Genomic DNA, 15,933 nt, shown 5'->3' with positions numbered 1-15,933 from the left:
ACGTTACGAGCCACGTGCATAACACGTAATGCGAAACTAGTACTCATAAATATTAGAATAGTGGTTACATCACTCGAATAGCAGGTACATTATTTGAATTTCTATCACGTTATTTTGAATTGCACCGGTTAAAACATCAGTATTATAAGGTACCCATCTATAAATTCAAAAATTTGAGTGTGGGCGAATATCCTTGGCGAATAAGAATATAATACTTTGATGGATTCTACACATTTCAAATTTAGCTAGTGGAATATTACTTTTTATATTAAAAATGTTATTGTAGTAAATATTAAAGAGCATATTGGAATAAATTTAAATATATCACTTTTTATATTAAAAATATTTTTTATTTTAATAATTATGCTCTTTAAAATAAAGAGCACTAATAACTTAATATAATGAACCTGGCTCGATATTTAAACTAAAAAAGCCTCTTTGTAATTAATACACAAGATGTGGCTGCAACAAAAGTTTGATACATATTTTTAGAAGCTTTCTAAAACTTGGATATGATAATATCTTAAATATTTTAAAAGATGACCTATTATTAATTTGTTACGAAGCTTTCATAGTATTTTCAAAAAGTTATCTAAAGTCAGATTCGGTAATATCTCAAATTAAAGTAGGTTACAGTTAAAAAAAGCCAGCGAGTTTAGTTTAAGATTGTTTTTTTTTTTTGATAATTTTTAGTTTAAGATTGTTGATTTACAGTTTTTTTAAAAAGGAACCGGCTCATTCTTGTTTTCTATTTTTTCGGTTGGTTCAAAAATTTAATTTAAATATTAAAAGTACAATTCTTAAATTTAAGTTGAAATTAACATTTTATTTTAAAATAGACGACTGATTATATTATGAACCCTATTTTTAATAATCGTGAATATATATGGTAGGACACGAACATATATTGGTATAAAATAAAGAAAGCTTGATGACTGATATATAAAAAAGAAAAAAAAAATTAGTAACTAATTTTATGTATATGAATGTAATCATGCACTGTAAAAAAAGATAAATTTATGAATAAACATATGTTAAGAATAAAAAATGTTTAAAAGAAGATACATTATTCATATGTAATACAGCATGTCGCCATGTGGCTGCTAAAAAACTAGTAATCTCCTCTTATAAATAGATTTCAATTTTCCTTGCAATAAAACCAAACTGACTAAATATTCCAATCAATTAGCTAGCTCTCTAATCATGGTAACTAAAATGTCTCACCTGCTGCTTATGTTCTTAATAGTGGTAGCTCTTGTCCATGATACCACCGGCGGCCGATATACGGATCAATACTCTACGACTAAGGCAACCGATCAACGGGTAGCCGAATTCGAGCATCCTCAACGAAATGCTTTTGGTATGGCCAATGGCAACTTCAACGCTCCCTTCAACAGACTAGTGCCGGGAGGACCGGATCCTATTCACCATGGTCATAAATAAATGAACAAAAAGTACTTTTAGATGATTTTGTCGAATACAGATATTCAGCTAATAAAAACAATATTTTTATCTCTCTATACAGTTCTTGTCCTTTGACTATAAAATTTTAATTTATTCATTCAAAATGCATGCATGCAACTTTGAATTGAAATATCCATTGATGATAGTGGTGTTTAATGAATTCGAGTGAATTTGAAAATGGACATTTTTTATTTGCATAAATTAAATTCATGTGAAGTAGTATGTACGTACAAGTTTAAGTTCATCATAAAGTCTTCATATTATTATCTTTTATTTCACTTAACTTTTAATAAATATTTTATATTTAAATAGTCGTTTAACTATATATGTATTCATGGTCTTTATGTGGAAAATTATTATCAGAAAATATATTGTAGTTTTAATAGGTATGGAACAACAGCGTTTTATTTCTAAAAAGATTACCTGTGTAAAAAAATATATTAGAATACCATTTAAATATAAAATGTTTGTTAAGAAGAAGTGAAATGAAAATAAATAGGAACTGTAGTTTTGGGTTTTTCAGACCAGATTCTGATATATATTAAGTTAGTTGACTATGGTAGCAATTAGAAAGTTCAAATCTAGGGTATTCGTGTTTAAGTTTCCCGAGAATTACTAACCCTATGCCAAAGAAGATTATCAACTTACCTGCAACAATCAGTTCACATTCTTTCAGAGACAGAAGATCATATACGGAGGTGACTTCTGGGGGATCTTCTGGTGAAAAACAGGACCTAACTGTAGCAATTAAGCCTTTCATTACTGATTCGGAAAATATGGCATGGATGTTGAGATCCATTATCGCAATTCGCAAGGGTGAATGCTATACAATTTCAAATCGTTGATGGGAGGAAATCATTTACTTCTCACGTTTAATTCGATTATTAAAGCAGAGGATGATGGTCAATTAGTAAACAAAAAAAGTTATAGTCTCTATGAGTGAAGAGAAGGGAACTGAAAACTATTATGCTTATTCATGATCTAAAAAATTATATTTGATTCATGAATGAAACGTCCCGCGCCACAATAAATAGCTAAAACAAAGATTTTCGAATTCAAAATAAAGTTGGAATATGCATAACTTCAAGACAACTCTTTAATCACAGTCATGGTTTGAATTTCTACTTCGACAATCAAAGTATTATTACGCATAAAGCCTTTCGATTTGACATTGAGGTCATCGAGAGACATAAAACTTGGCCAACCCCGTCCATGATTAGGTTTAAAATCATACTCACCTGCAAAATGGTAATTAAGGGCATTGATTAGTGTCTGTGTTTAGTGAGAATTTTTTGCGTGAATCTAGTTCGTCACGTCCCATTTTTCGTGTGATATGTGGCAATATTAAATATTATAACCAATCACATTAATTGTTTATACTTTAGTTATAATTAGTGGGATACTCCCACTTCAACACTCACGTGGGCTGGGCCAACTTCAAGTTGTTTGAATGGACAAGGTTCTGATATTATATTGGATTTCATGTTAAAATTAATTGGTGTTAAGTGAATTCAACAATATTTATTGATTGGTTATGACATTTATTATTGCCATGCGTCACAACATAATTAGATATTTTGTAATCCTACTCAGAGTTCAATTAAATTTTGAATAGTCCTACTATTGTGATAAGAAGAGGAAATAGTTTACCTTTAAATTCACCATGTTCTTCCTCTAATTGGTTTCTTACTCGTAAGATAAATTCTGCATACACATTTCTTCCGTTCCCATCGTCCTCTCGCATCAAATATATGGATAAGTTTTTGCCCTTTTCTTTTGGTTCTCCCTTTGGATAAACCCTTATGCTCCTGAATGTTGGAAAGTGGTACAAACATCATCAATTCAGCCAACAACATGTTAAGAAACGTCAAATTTAAATAAAGTTTATGCATACCATTTACTGCCACCGATGGAAAACTCTTTGGATGTGGTATAATCTAAACCCAATTTTGAAAATTCTGAAATTGTCCATGTATACGTATTATTTGTAGGCGTTTTCACCATTGATAAGCACTCACCTTTATTGGCGTTTTCTATGACCAAAATCTCCGCACCAAAAATGCAAGAGTCATTCCTTAAATATCCATTGGAGTCATCTTTGAAATCGGAAACCGAAATGAGTTTGTCAAACCCCCATTCTCTTTTAATTCCACGAAACCGCCTTACTTTCTCATCTGCATCTACAAAATCATGCATTGCAAATTAATAATCCATTTCGCTTACTTAATTAATCTGTGTTTATAACCGCGAACATACCTTGAACAATCCAGTAATTGTCGCTAATATGATCATATACGAAGAGCTTGAAATATACGTTAACCTCTTGATTGAAAGCGAGTTTGTTGGATTCGGAGAGCACTAGATATAAAGATATGTATCCATCGCCATTTTTGTCGTCGTTTCCTCGAGGATACACAGATAACATCCTGCACCCATAAATTTATAAATACATATGAAACGAATTTGCATATATTCAGCTTTTGCATGAAGAACAATAAATTAAGCACTAACCATTTATAGCCACCAACTTCAAAATCAGCAGATTTAAAACACTCAACATTTGCATCGGAAAGCAAAGAGAAGTTTTCAATCTTGAAGATGTAATGTGCAGGCGGAAGGCTTCTTAGTTTCCAACGTATTTCTGTTCAAACAATTTTTCTTGTTTTTCTTAATCTGTAGCAATCGGAACAATAAAATGAGACGGCCATTGAAAATATGCGTACCTGCATTATCATCTTCATTTGACCTGCCATTATCTTCCATATCTTGTTTGCATCCTGTCATACTTTCAATCTGTTTATTGTGAAGTATTGGGCAGAGAATAATTTGTATTATAGAATACGTACAGGAAAAGAATCCTAACTATATTAGGTTTCTGAATAACTATATTAATTATTAGATTAATAAAGTACGAGCTCTTGAGTTAAGACTGTTTCTGTTAAACTCAATCACTAGTTACTTGATTAAAAGAATAACTCTATCTTATTTTTGTTTTACAAAGAATGATATTGTATATATACAAAATAATATAAATAAAGTAAATTACTATAATATTTCAATAAATTTATTTATTATGAAATAATTCTTAACTAAAATATTATTATGTTACTATTTTATTGTCCTTTTTTCAGATAAAGCAATTCATTTTATATTTAAATTATAAATTATTAAATAAAAAATTACTCTGCTAATTTATCTAACTAACTACTATTTTACTTGAAAAATCAAACTACTACATCAATATAATTAGGCTTAATCACCAAAAGCACCCCACCTTTTAGCCCCTTTTCAAATGCACCCTGACGTTATAATTTTGTCAGTTGCACCCTAATTCGCACTTTTGGTTTTCAATTCCACCCTTAAGTACTAAATTGATCTCTTTTTCATTTGAAAAAAGTTAAAATAAGTCATCCATTTTTAACTTTTTATGTGAAAAAGAGTTCAAACGAGTACTTTATAAGGGTTTTTATGAATTTTTCCCGAATGAAAATAGTCCAATTTGATTTTGAGGGTGGAATTGAAACCCAAAGGTGCGAATTAGGGTGCAACTGACAAAATTACAACGTCAGGGTGCAACTGAAAAAGGGCTAAAAGGTGAGGGTTTTTTTTGTTGATTAAGCCATATAATTATATTATGAATTACTATTAATTATAAATTACTATCAATGTAAATTTCCCTCTCAATTAATAATTACTATTATATATTTATAATGATATTTTTACAAAGTTATACTACTTTTAAAAAGAAATTACAACAATACAACAAATAACACTTTATTTCCTATCTGCATTAAATTAAAAAAAATTAAAAAACACAACAAATAATACTTTAATATTATTGGTCCAAACTAGTCTAGATATAAATGAAAAAATAAAATAAATTATAAATTATTAGTATTTTTAGGATAAATACATTTAATATCTATAATTTTGACCATTTTATCAAATATATCTCTAAAATATAATTTATATATTTTGGTCCGTCGATTTAGCAAACTGGCACAAACTAGTCTAGATATTTATAATTTAAATATCATTATAAATAACACTTTATCATTATAAATAACACTTTATTTCCTAGCCGTAAAATATTAATATATTATATTATTTGAAAAAACAAATTACAATAACACAACAAATAATACTTTAATATTATTGGTCCAAACTAGTCTAGATATAATTGAAAAAATAAAATAAATTATAAATTATTAGTATTTTTAGGATAAAATTATTTAATATCTATAATTTTGACCATTTCATCAAATATATCTCTAAAATATATTTTAGATATTTTGGTCCGTCAATTTAGCATACTTGTAATAACCTAAATTTTTGAAGTATTACGTGTAGTGCCACGAGGTATAATTGTAAAGATTAAGAACGAGAATATCGGATTAAGATTCGATAATAAGGATTTAGACCGAAGCGGGTTTATAGGAATTATCGTAAAATAATAATTTTAATTGAAAATTATTGGACAAGCAATGGGATGTAATCAAGATAAAAAGAGAATAAAATAAAATAAGTTGGAAAGCCAGAGCTAATAATATTCACGCCCAGGTCCGTGAAATATTATTAATAAATGATCGTCAAAGTTTCGTAAGTATACGCAATCGTTTTAGGAGAAAGTTTGACGATTAATTAAGAATAAGGGCTAAAGTGTAAATTAACCACTTTAAGGACTAAAGTGGACTTTTAACCACAAATTTCTGGAGGAAGTTGTGTTTTACTCTATTTTCTCAAGGTAAGAAAATAATATCGATAAAGTGGTTATCAATAGTCATTAATATGAGAATTGGACGAAAAAGTGAGAAAAAGTGCAAGTTAGCTCAAAATGAAAATTTGAGCGTTTTTAGCCAAAATTGCCAAAATAAATTATTGGAAAGTAAAGCTATAAGATATGGAATTAAAATAATTTATTTGGAAATAAATAATACGGAATTTATCGAGAATCGAATGATTAAGTGATTGATGGACTAAATCGGACAAAATAAAAATTAGAAAGTGAAGCAAAAGGAGGTGGCAACTTCAAGGACTAAAAGAGACTCTTTTCCCACTTATTATCATCAATTAAGAATGAATATTCATTCATTCAAAACAGAAATTTCAGCCAAAATCCGTAACCCTCCTTCTCCATTTCTCTCCAAATTTCACATGTCCATAACTTTTTCGTTTCTCAACGAAATTGAGCGATTCTTGCGGCCACGGAACGAGAAAACGATTATCTACAGATATGTGGCATTAATTTGAGGTAAAAATAGATTTATTTGGTTGAATATTGAGCTGTTAGTTTCGGGATTTTTAGATATAAAGATGCTAATGATTAATTGTTGATTGTAGTGAGTTTTTAAGCTTGAATTGGATGCAAAATGATGATGAAGCTAAGGTTTTCAAGGTAAGATAATCAATTTTAGGTTTCATGGATAGTATTCATGGATTGATGATAGTAAAGATTAGGGTTTATGATGTGTAATTGGGGTTTTTGTTTGATTGTGTGTTGTAAGGTGAAATTGAGCTTGATTAAAGGGATTTGATGGTGATTGTTCATACTAGAACCATTTGACATAGAGGCATCGTTCAAGGTGAGCAAGTTTCTAAGTTTGATGAGTATTTGATTGATAAATATTGATGAATTTTATAGCTTATGGTTCGGCAATCATGTGTTGTTTATAATGATTGACGTTTGATGGTGTTGTGTTAGAAAATCGTAAGTTTTGGTTGATTAAATTTTAGAATGAATAGAGCTAAGTATTTGGCCATGATGAGGGTTAAAGGAATGTAATTCAAATGATGATAATTGGCATTGGATCATGTTGTTATGGCTGAATATAGATTGCATTTGAGTCAAGAATGATTGTTAAAGCTTTGAAATGAAAATGGATGAATAGGTTTGGCCTAGATGGGTTTCATAACTAAGTGGAATTGATATGTTTAAGTGATGGATTGTACATGGCATTGATATTTAAGGTGGCTGGATTGTGTTGTTGATAAAGCATGGTTTTGATAGATTATAGGTATCGCAAATTACGATTAAGAGTTACGTAAACTAGTTGGCGTTTTGTAAAAATGTTCTTCTGCAAAAAAGAAATATTGCAGAGGCAATATCTCGGGCTGTATAAATCCAAATCAAGTTCCGTTTGTTGGTACGGAAACTTTGAGATGTTAACTACAATTGTCTAGCTTTAAGTTTTCTCTAATTCTGCCTCTAAGATGATCAAATTGAGCAGAACATTTTATTATTCAGAGCAGGTCTGCAGTTTTAGGACAGCCCTATGTAAAAACCTTATGTGCTAGATTCCGACACCTTCGGGTGCGAATTATATTTCGAGACCTAAACGAAAGTTGTAGGCGACATTCCGAACTTTAAGAATGTCAATTTTGTTTTGGGGTCGGACTATTTTTAGATAAGATTTTTGTCAGCCGAAGTAGACTAGAAAAATACCTTTTTGATAAATTAGTTATACTTAGAAATTTTATTAATTCGTAGCGTTATCGAATTTGCATAGACTCGAAGAAGCGACTATCGATAAGGCTCGAGGCGAACGGATCGAGATATCTTCAAGCTTATTTGAAGGATTTGGATAGCAAATGGTGAGTACACTTTAAATTACTCGTCAATATTCATAAAGCCGCGTATTTTCATACGAAAGGCTATATGAATATTTATATATTTGAAATGTATGTTTGCAAATGTACTACGTATATATGTTTTGAAATACATGTTTATCGTATTATGTTATTTTCATAATAACATAAATAAATAAAGAGAATATACTTATTTAAATACCGGGGAAGGGTAAAGCTATACAATATGAAATCGAACATCGAATAGATTACAAGTATCGAATCAAATATGAATAAGGAAATATAGTACATTCCGATATGTACTATCAAACATAATAAATACTCGTACGTGCGTGTGTTATAGATGTATGCTTGTAGATTGTAATGTGCATGCCATGGTCCATAAAGGATCAATATAACAGAACGAAAAATACAAAATCAACTAGTAAACGTAAAATGAGAATTGTACTATGGTACACCCAATAATAAGAACTGAGATACAAGGTTGAACTCGGTAGAATTATCCCGGGACCTGTATTTCATCCATTCTCGATGATAGTCTTCGGAACTCATACGAAATAAAAGTAAGTGCGATACATCAAGAATTAATACGAAACAAGATCGAGACACAATGTGAACAAACACTCCTATTAAATGTTAATAGAAATTATATGAATCGACAGTTATGTTCAAAAGACCTGCAGGGTGCAGAGTCCGAATGCAGACACGAAGGTAACTCGGTTGAACTATCTCGGGACCCGTGTCTAAGGAGTAACTCGGTTGAATTATCTCGGGACTCCTATCGATCGTTTGGGATTGAGAAATGGTACAAGTAACTCGGTTGAATTATCTCGGGACTGTACCATATGGTTATGGGTAACTCGGTTGAACTATCTCGGGACCCAACCATAAGGATCAAGTCACAAGAGACTTGCCAATGATTTAATTCGATTTAGAATCATGATGATATAACCTAAGATTTAAGATCCGATCGAAAACTATTACAACAAAACGGGAAAGAAAAATATCAATACCATAATAAGAAATCAAAGATGTCAGATACGTATAAACTATAAGTTTATGAAATAAACAAAGAGTTATGAATGAAAGTAAATAGAGTATGCAATATGATTTCAAAAGAGTATTTTCTATATATAAAATGGGTTTTCAAATGTTTTAACCCTTTATGTGATATTGCGTGTAATTTGGTGAACTCACTCAGTTTTATACTGACCCCGTTGCTCCTCCCATTTTTCAGGGATGGTATGATATGATTTGAAGAGTTAAGCTTCCGAAGTTTTAATTCTTGGAAGTCATTTGTATAAGAAGAAAAAGAAGGTTTTTAATTCTAGCAGTCCGCAGTAGTCTAGATATTTTAACTAGAATTTTGTATAACGCGTTTTTAACTCTGATATTATTTGTAAATGGGGTCACATGTATTTTAATATATGAAATATGTTTTGATTTGCGAAAAATTTACACAGGTTTTTAGGCTTGCTACGGGATTTGGAGCTACCACTCCCATTCCCTAGCGCCGGTCGCGGCTCATAAATTTGGGTCGTGACAATACTGGTATAAATATATTCAATTCTCAAGTCTTAAACCTACTTTTAGGTATATAATTTTCAGTTTAAGCCTAAACAACTCTTCTTAAACTGAAATTAAAGACAAATTGTATAAATAATCATTTGTGCAATTAAAAACTTATAAAAATAAATTTAAATAGAGGTATAATTTAGGACTTTGACTATTGGATCCAATATAAAACTGGAGTAGTTAAGTATGAATATATATGCATGCACCATATATAAGTGTTTATATGTTAAGTTTAAAAAAAAACTAATGTCGCTTTATATGTTTCACACGTGACTCGTAGTGTGACTCGTAGTGTGACTCGTCAAATTATTAAATATAATTTAAATTAATAGTTAATTTGGAATCGGTTATCTTACTAAATACTTAAAAAATTAATTGGTACTCAAATTTTACAATTATAGAGAATTTTAATAAAAGATATAAAGTAAAAAATTTAAATAGTTGTTCATTGAAATAGTTCATATTTAGAATTTATACGATTAAAAAATAATTAAAATAGTAATCATTATATAGTTAAAGTAGTCTATTTTAACTAGTACTCTAACAATTGTCTCAACATTGTAGTTTATTAACCAACGAGCTATAGCTCAAATGGTATAAGCGCTCAGCAGAAAACTGCTAAGGTCGTGGGTTCAATTCCTCACACAAGCGCTCCTTCTCCCCCAATTATCAAAACAAAAAAACTTGTAGTTTATTTTAGTTAGTACTCTAACTTATTTTAACATAGTAGTTTATTTTAGTTAGTACTCTAATTTTAATAATTATTTTAATAGTTTTTAATTAATAATAATAATTAAATTATATAAGTGGAAAGTACATTAACGTAAATGTCCCTTCGTGCTTTTATATATAGTATTAATTTTTTCCAACGTGCTATGCACGTGAACAATATTAATATGACCTGTTACTTGTAATTATATATTTAGATGTTTTTTGTTTTAATAATATATTATTGTTTATATTTAATTATGATTGTGTTTTTTTATTCATATTTAATTAATAAAGTATTAATTTTTTAATGGATACCAAGACTTTTCAACTTCAATAATTATCAAATAAATTTATCACCAAATTTATAAAATATAGTATTTGATTAAGAGTATTTATATCAATAAAAAAAATTAACCTTTATTAAATTATTAACCTCTTATTTGCTTTATTTTTTCATATAATAATACTCTTTATAAAATACAATATCGTATTTTACTTATCCTTTTCACATTTATAGAATAATTATGACCAATTATAGTATATTGTTAGAAGAATTGATTATAATTAAAAATTTGCCACAATTTCTTTTTCTATAGACAAGTACATTACCTGTTGGAAGCATCACACCCAATATTAAGAAAAAATTAGACCATATACTGCGTGGGCCAACTTATTCTCAAACATACGGATTACAATTTCTCTACCATTTCCAAGTTTATTTTTAAATTAATAACCTTTCTTATTTGCTAATTTAACTTCATTAAGAGGGGCAACAATTTTGCATATCTTTCAGATTTGGTAATTTAAGATTCATGCGAGATTATTGCCGTTAAACTCTCCACTATCTTTAACCATTTAATCCATCAATATAACCTTCCCATTTATAATTTTTGATGCACAAGAGAAAAAATTCCGCCGCCGATCATTTGTCTGTTTTCAGCATTAACAATCTCAACGGAGCAAGCGACGGCTCGATCCTCGTCTTCCTCCTTTTTGATAAATTGTTAACTTGCTCTTCCAATGATGAATTAGAGCCGTTGGAAAACGCTTCATCGTAGGATAGCTATTGATTTGAGGGATTTCCAACCGTTGTGAGTCTTGAAGGGATTAGATCTGCAGGTTTGGTTTATGTTTTGTGCAAATTCTTCAGCAACAGATCCGGCGGTGGACGTAGAGGTTGGGATGGTGGAGGCCGAAGTGGTGGGATTGGGTTCCACGATGAAAACCCATCCTTCTTTCCAACTTCGTCGCTCCTTAGAAGTGGAAACGCCGCCGTTCTTCCCGCGACCTTCATCCACCATCAGCAGCGGCACCACTTCACTACTGGTGTTTAAAAAAAATGCTTATCTGTAATATTATTTTGGGTGTCGGTTAACCAATGATTAAAATTGTGTAACCCGTAGGTTAACTTGTAATCAATTTTATTTTGATTATATCATTAATATATCGTTAGTAAACTGGTGTTGCGGTTAACCTTTGGTAAACCGGTAGCTGTCCACCATTGATATTCTTGATTTTCTGATGTAATTTTTTTTCATTTATGTATCTGTAATGGTTTGTTGGTTAACCAATGGTTTACTAATGGTATACTAATAATATTATTTTTAGTACACTGTTAGTAAACGTTGGGTTAACCGTTGGCAAACTTGTAATAAAATTTATTTTGAATAAATCGTTAATAAATTTGAATTGTGTATTTTAAATAAAATCTACTTTTAAAAAAATTAATAAATTTATTTTTAGTGTACCGTGACCAAACCATTGACAAACCTATAGTTAAGTAATATTTAGTATATCATTAATCATTTTTTAATAAACATGAATTGTGCATTTTAAATAAAATTTGTTTTAAGTCTACCGTTAGTAACATGTTAGTATGTCGTTGGTTAAACAAATTGTATCTTTTCAAATATTGAATCTAATCAACTTTAATTATATATCAAGATAAACATTTACCAAATATTATCCTTGATTTTATTTAAATTTGATTTTGAAAAAAAAAATTAATTGATTTCATTTGAAAAAAAAATTAATTAATTTTATTTTGAAAAGATATTAATTACTTTCATTTGGAAAGATCTTAATTGAAAAGATTTTAACTTATTTGGAAAGATCTTATTTGTAGGAGAGTTTTAATTTTATCTAACTACATTCCTTATATAATAGTTATTGTATTTTTATAATTACTAAAGTATAATTTTACAAAAAAAAATGGATATTGTATTTTTCAATTTTGAAAGTATAACTAGTATTTTTGAAAATATTTTACTACAATATAGATACTTGTTATAAAAAACCCAATATTAATCATATTGTTCCTAGTCAGTAATATATTGATTCGATAAATACTTTATATAATTAACCTTTAAAATAATTTTCCTCAAATCTCACAATTTGAGTAGATTGTTATTGATTTCATAAAAAGCATTTGGACTTTTAATGTCATAAATCTTATGCACCTAATTGGATATGTGATGCACAAAATAAAGTAATGCAGCAAAAAAAATACTAAAAAATCTAAATTTAAAATTAGTAATATAAAAATAAAATGTAAATTTAAAAAAAAAAAAATTACAGAAGCGATATGAAGAAAATGAATATTAATAAAAATAAGGCTTAACACATTATTGGCCCCTAAACTATACATTTTTATTCTCTAAGACTATTAAACTAATTTTACATTTTATTGAACCTCTTAACATTTTTTTTTTCTATTGAACTTTTAACCTTTTTTTTCTATTTAATCTTTCAATTGCAATTTTTTTGACCTTTTTCATCCAACGTGGCAAAAGCGCGTGTTTTCAAACGATTTGAAGCGCGTGAATGATAATTAAAATGTATAAATTGTTCTATTTAACACCTGAACTACACTATTTTGTTCTATTAGATCCCTGAACTTATTTTATTTTCCTTCTGTACCTTAAAATTTTTAATTTTTATCCATTTAACCTTCTCGAAAATACAATTATTTAATTTCACCCATTTTATGTCTAGTATGAATGATTAGAAGCATATAAATTACTTTATGTACGATCACATATAAATTTTAAAAAATAAATTTATTTTAATTTTAATAATATTTTTATAAATTGTTAACAACAATTAGACATGTTCATAGGCTTGGGTATCCGGCCGTCCGCCCAGAGCCGTACTCTTATGGCCGAGCTTGAACACCATTTTTTACTCTCAAGCCCTGTCACTACCCAATTTCATGGATCGCGACCGGCGCTAGGGTGTGGGTATGGTTGTAGCAAAACCAGTAGCAAGCCTTGCGGAAAACAATTAAACATTTAAACCTGTAGAAAACTGCTTGGGGGTAACCGAGACTCCAACCTAGGTCTAGCAATTTATATTACAGGTCTAATATAAATAGCTTAAATATCTGAAATGCTAAACAGCATGCCTTATATATAACAATAATGTAATCCAGAGTAAACATGCCAATAATAAATAATCGATCAAATCGATAATCCCAAAGTGTAATATCAAATGTAATATATAATAACTAGTTCTACTGCGGTTTAAGAGTTTGAAAACAGTAACTAGTTCAAATAACATAAAAACCTCCGAAGAATCAAAAGAATTAGAGTGGACCAGCTTTCAAATCATAAACCTGGAAAATTTGGGAAAACAACGGGTCAAATATACTGAGATGAGTTGGTAATACTATTTACATTTATTAAGTTTAAAACCCTTAAATCAAAACATTTTATACTAATATAATATGATTATGGAAAACAGTATTGAAATAATCACAGCGTAAGTATGACATAGCATACTGATAAACCCAGAGTGGACGGGAACATATCCTCGTCATATACCAGCGTAAGTAAGACATTAGTCTGCCGATCCCAGAGTACTTACCGGTGTACACAGTCTCGATACAAGCCTATCGAGTAGCTCGTTTCAATCCAGATCCATAATCGCTTAAAACAGTTCAAAAGCATTTATAATACTAACATAAATTGTGTACTTAATAAAGCGGTAAATAACACTACAAACTCACTGCTTGCTTATCCACGTGAATCCTGGCAAACAGCTTACCCTGCGTAGAGTCCGAAGCACGAGCAGTCGACGGGTCTAAAACAATATATAAGTTAAAACCCATTCAACCCCTAACTCTAAGAATACTAGACACTACATAAGACTAGCATCATACCAAGTCTCGCACAAAGCATAGCCACAACAAAAAGAGCAATTAATTATTACATAATGACCCGAGTCAAAAACGAACCACATCGAGTAATGCAATACAAAAATAAATAAGTCAAGTCTATTGGGTTTTCGTTTTAAAATCCGTTCTTAAAAATATTACTTAAATAATAAGTAAATAATAACTTAAATTCATTTCCTCAAATATTGGGTTAGCCGAGTTACCAATAACTACGAAGTTACCTCACATGTCGGGTGACTCAAGTCTAACCCGATCCAAATATTTTAACAAAATATAGATCAGAGTTTATAATTCTCAAAATTTACTTTAATAAAATAAATATGATCATATACAATTATAAACCATATTTTATAATTATAGAATCAACTTGATAAAATAATAAATAAATATTTAAAACGGAACCCAATAGCTTTAACTTCAAGTAACCCAAGTTACAACCAAAAACTTAATCAAATAAGTTTTAAAAACGTTCAAAGGCTAAATTGTAATTTAACCAAAATGACATATAATTACCCAAATAATTATATTAAATTATTTTATAAAATAATCATCGTTTTCAATAAATGATAAACAAAGACAATTTATATTATAGTCGGTACTAATATTATTTTTTAAATTTAAAATAATAATAATAATAATAAGGGTTAATTCCTAAAAAAATCACGAATTTTACACGAAGTTTCATTTTAATCATGACCTTTAAAAGTTGCCATTTAAAGGCACTAACTTTCATTTTGGTTTCAAATCTATCATTTCAGTGTATTTTTGTTGACTAAATTCTTCAATAAACCATTAATGAAAGACCCAAATTATAAGTCGTGGTTTCAAATTCTTTAATAAACCATTCATGATTAAAATGAAACTTCGTGTAAAGTTCGTGATTTTTTTAGGAATTAACCCTAATAATAATAATAATAATAAGTAATTTAGAAATCAAAAAGTTAATTAAAAGTCCGTGTTCAAATCGGCATCTTAACAAATCAATAATATTTATAAATCATAAAAACAACCAATAAGAATTAAGAACCAAATAGCCAATAAGAAATTCTAAACACCTAATTATTAAGAGAAAAAGGAACCAAATGCAGCACTCAACACAAAGCTCATATAATATTGAATTAAGGACATTCCCGCCAACCATTAAACATGGCCAAAAATTCAGCTTAAAAATGAAACAATAACAGCAAGAAATATGAACCCATGATGAACCAAAATAAGAATAACCAACAATGGCCAAACCCATTATTGCCAACCTCATGAATTTAAACCAACAATGGCCCGTAAAAATAATGCATTAGGGCCGGGCTTGAAGTATATTTAAAGCCCGAACCGGGCTTGGGCGAGCTGGAGCTTGCCTTTAAAAAAGTTAAGCCCGCCTAAACCCGTCCTGATCCCGTCCAAGCCCGGCTCATGAACAGGTCTAA

The 15,933-nt window shown here is 29.5% G+C and overlaps 1 protein-coding gene and 1 long non-coding RNA gene across 2 annotated transcripts; one reads left to right on the top strand and one right to left on the bottom strand.

The window, feature by feature from the left end:
* Positions 1 to 2,455: 2,455 nt before the first annotated feature.
* LOC126661377 (uncharacterized) lies at positions 2,456 to 4,319 on the bottom strand. The gene is made up of 6 exons (XM_050355209.2): positions 4,188 to 4,319; positions 3,976 to 4,105; positions 3,721 to 3,890; positions 3,359 to 3,644; positions 3,115 to 3,272; positions 2,456 to 2,702 (listed from the first exon to the last, which is right to left on the bottom strand). Exons 1-6 carry the CDS (start codon positions 4,246 to 4,248, stop codon positions 2,548 to 2,550), a joined length of 960 nt encoding a protein of 319 aa, XP_050211166.1. The 5' UTR covers positions 4,249 to 4,319; the 3' UTR covers positions 2,456 to 2,547.
* A 1,999-nt stretch (positions 4,320 to 6,318) lies between these two features.
* LOC126660220 (uncharacterized) lies at positions 6,319 to 10,446 on the top strand. The gene is made up of 4 exons (XR_007635273.2): positions 6,319 to 6,715; positions 6,805 to 7,046; positions 7,971 to 8,055; positions 9,287 to 10,446. It is a non-coding gene; the product is annotated as an uncharacterized LOC126660220 (long non-coding RNA).
* The last annotated feature ends 5,487 nt before the right edge of the window (positions 10,447 to 15,933 follow it).

The sequence above is a fragment of the Mercurialis annua genome, linkage group LG8, assembly GCF_937616625.2.
Source record: "Mercurialis annua linkage group LG8, ddMerAnnu1.2, whole genome shotgun sequence".
NCBI lineage: Eukaryota > Viridiplantae > Streptophyta > Magnoliopsida > Malpighiales > Euphorbiaceae > Mercurialis > Mercurialis annua.
Note: the sequence above shows the minus strand (reverse complement) of the source record. Positions and strands in the feature narration are given on the sequence as shown.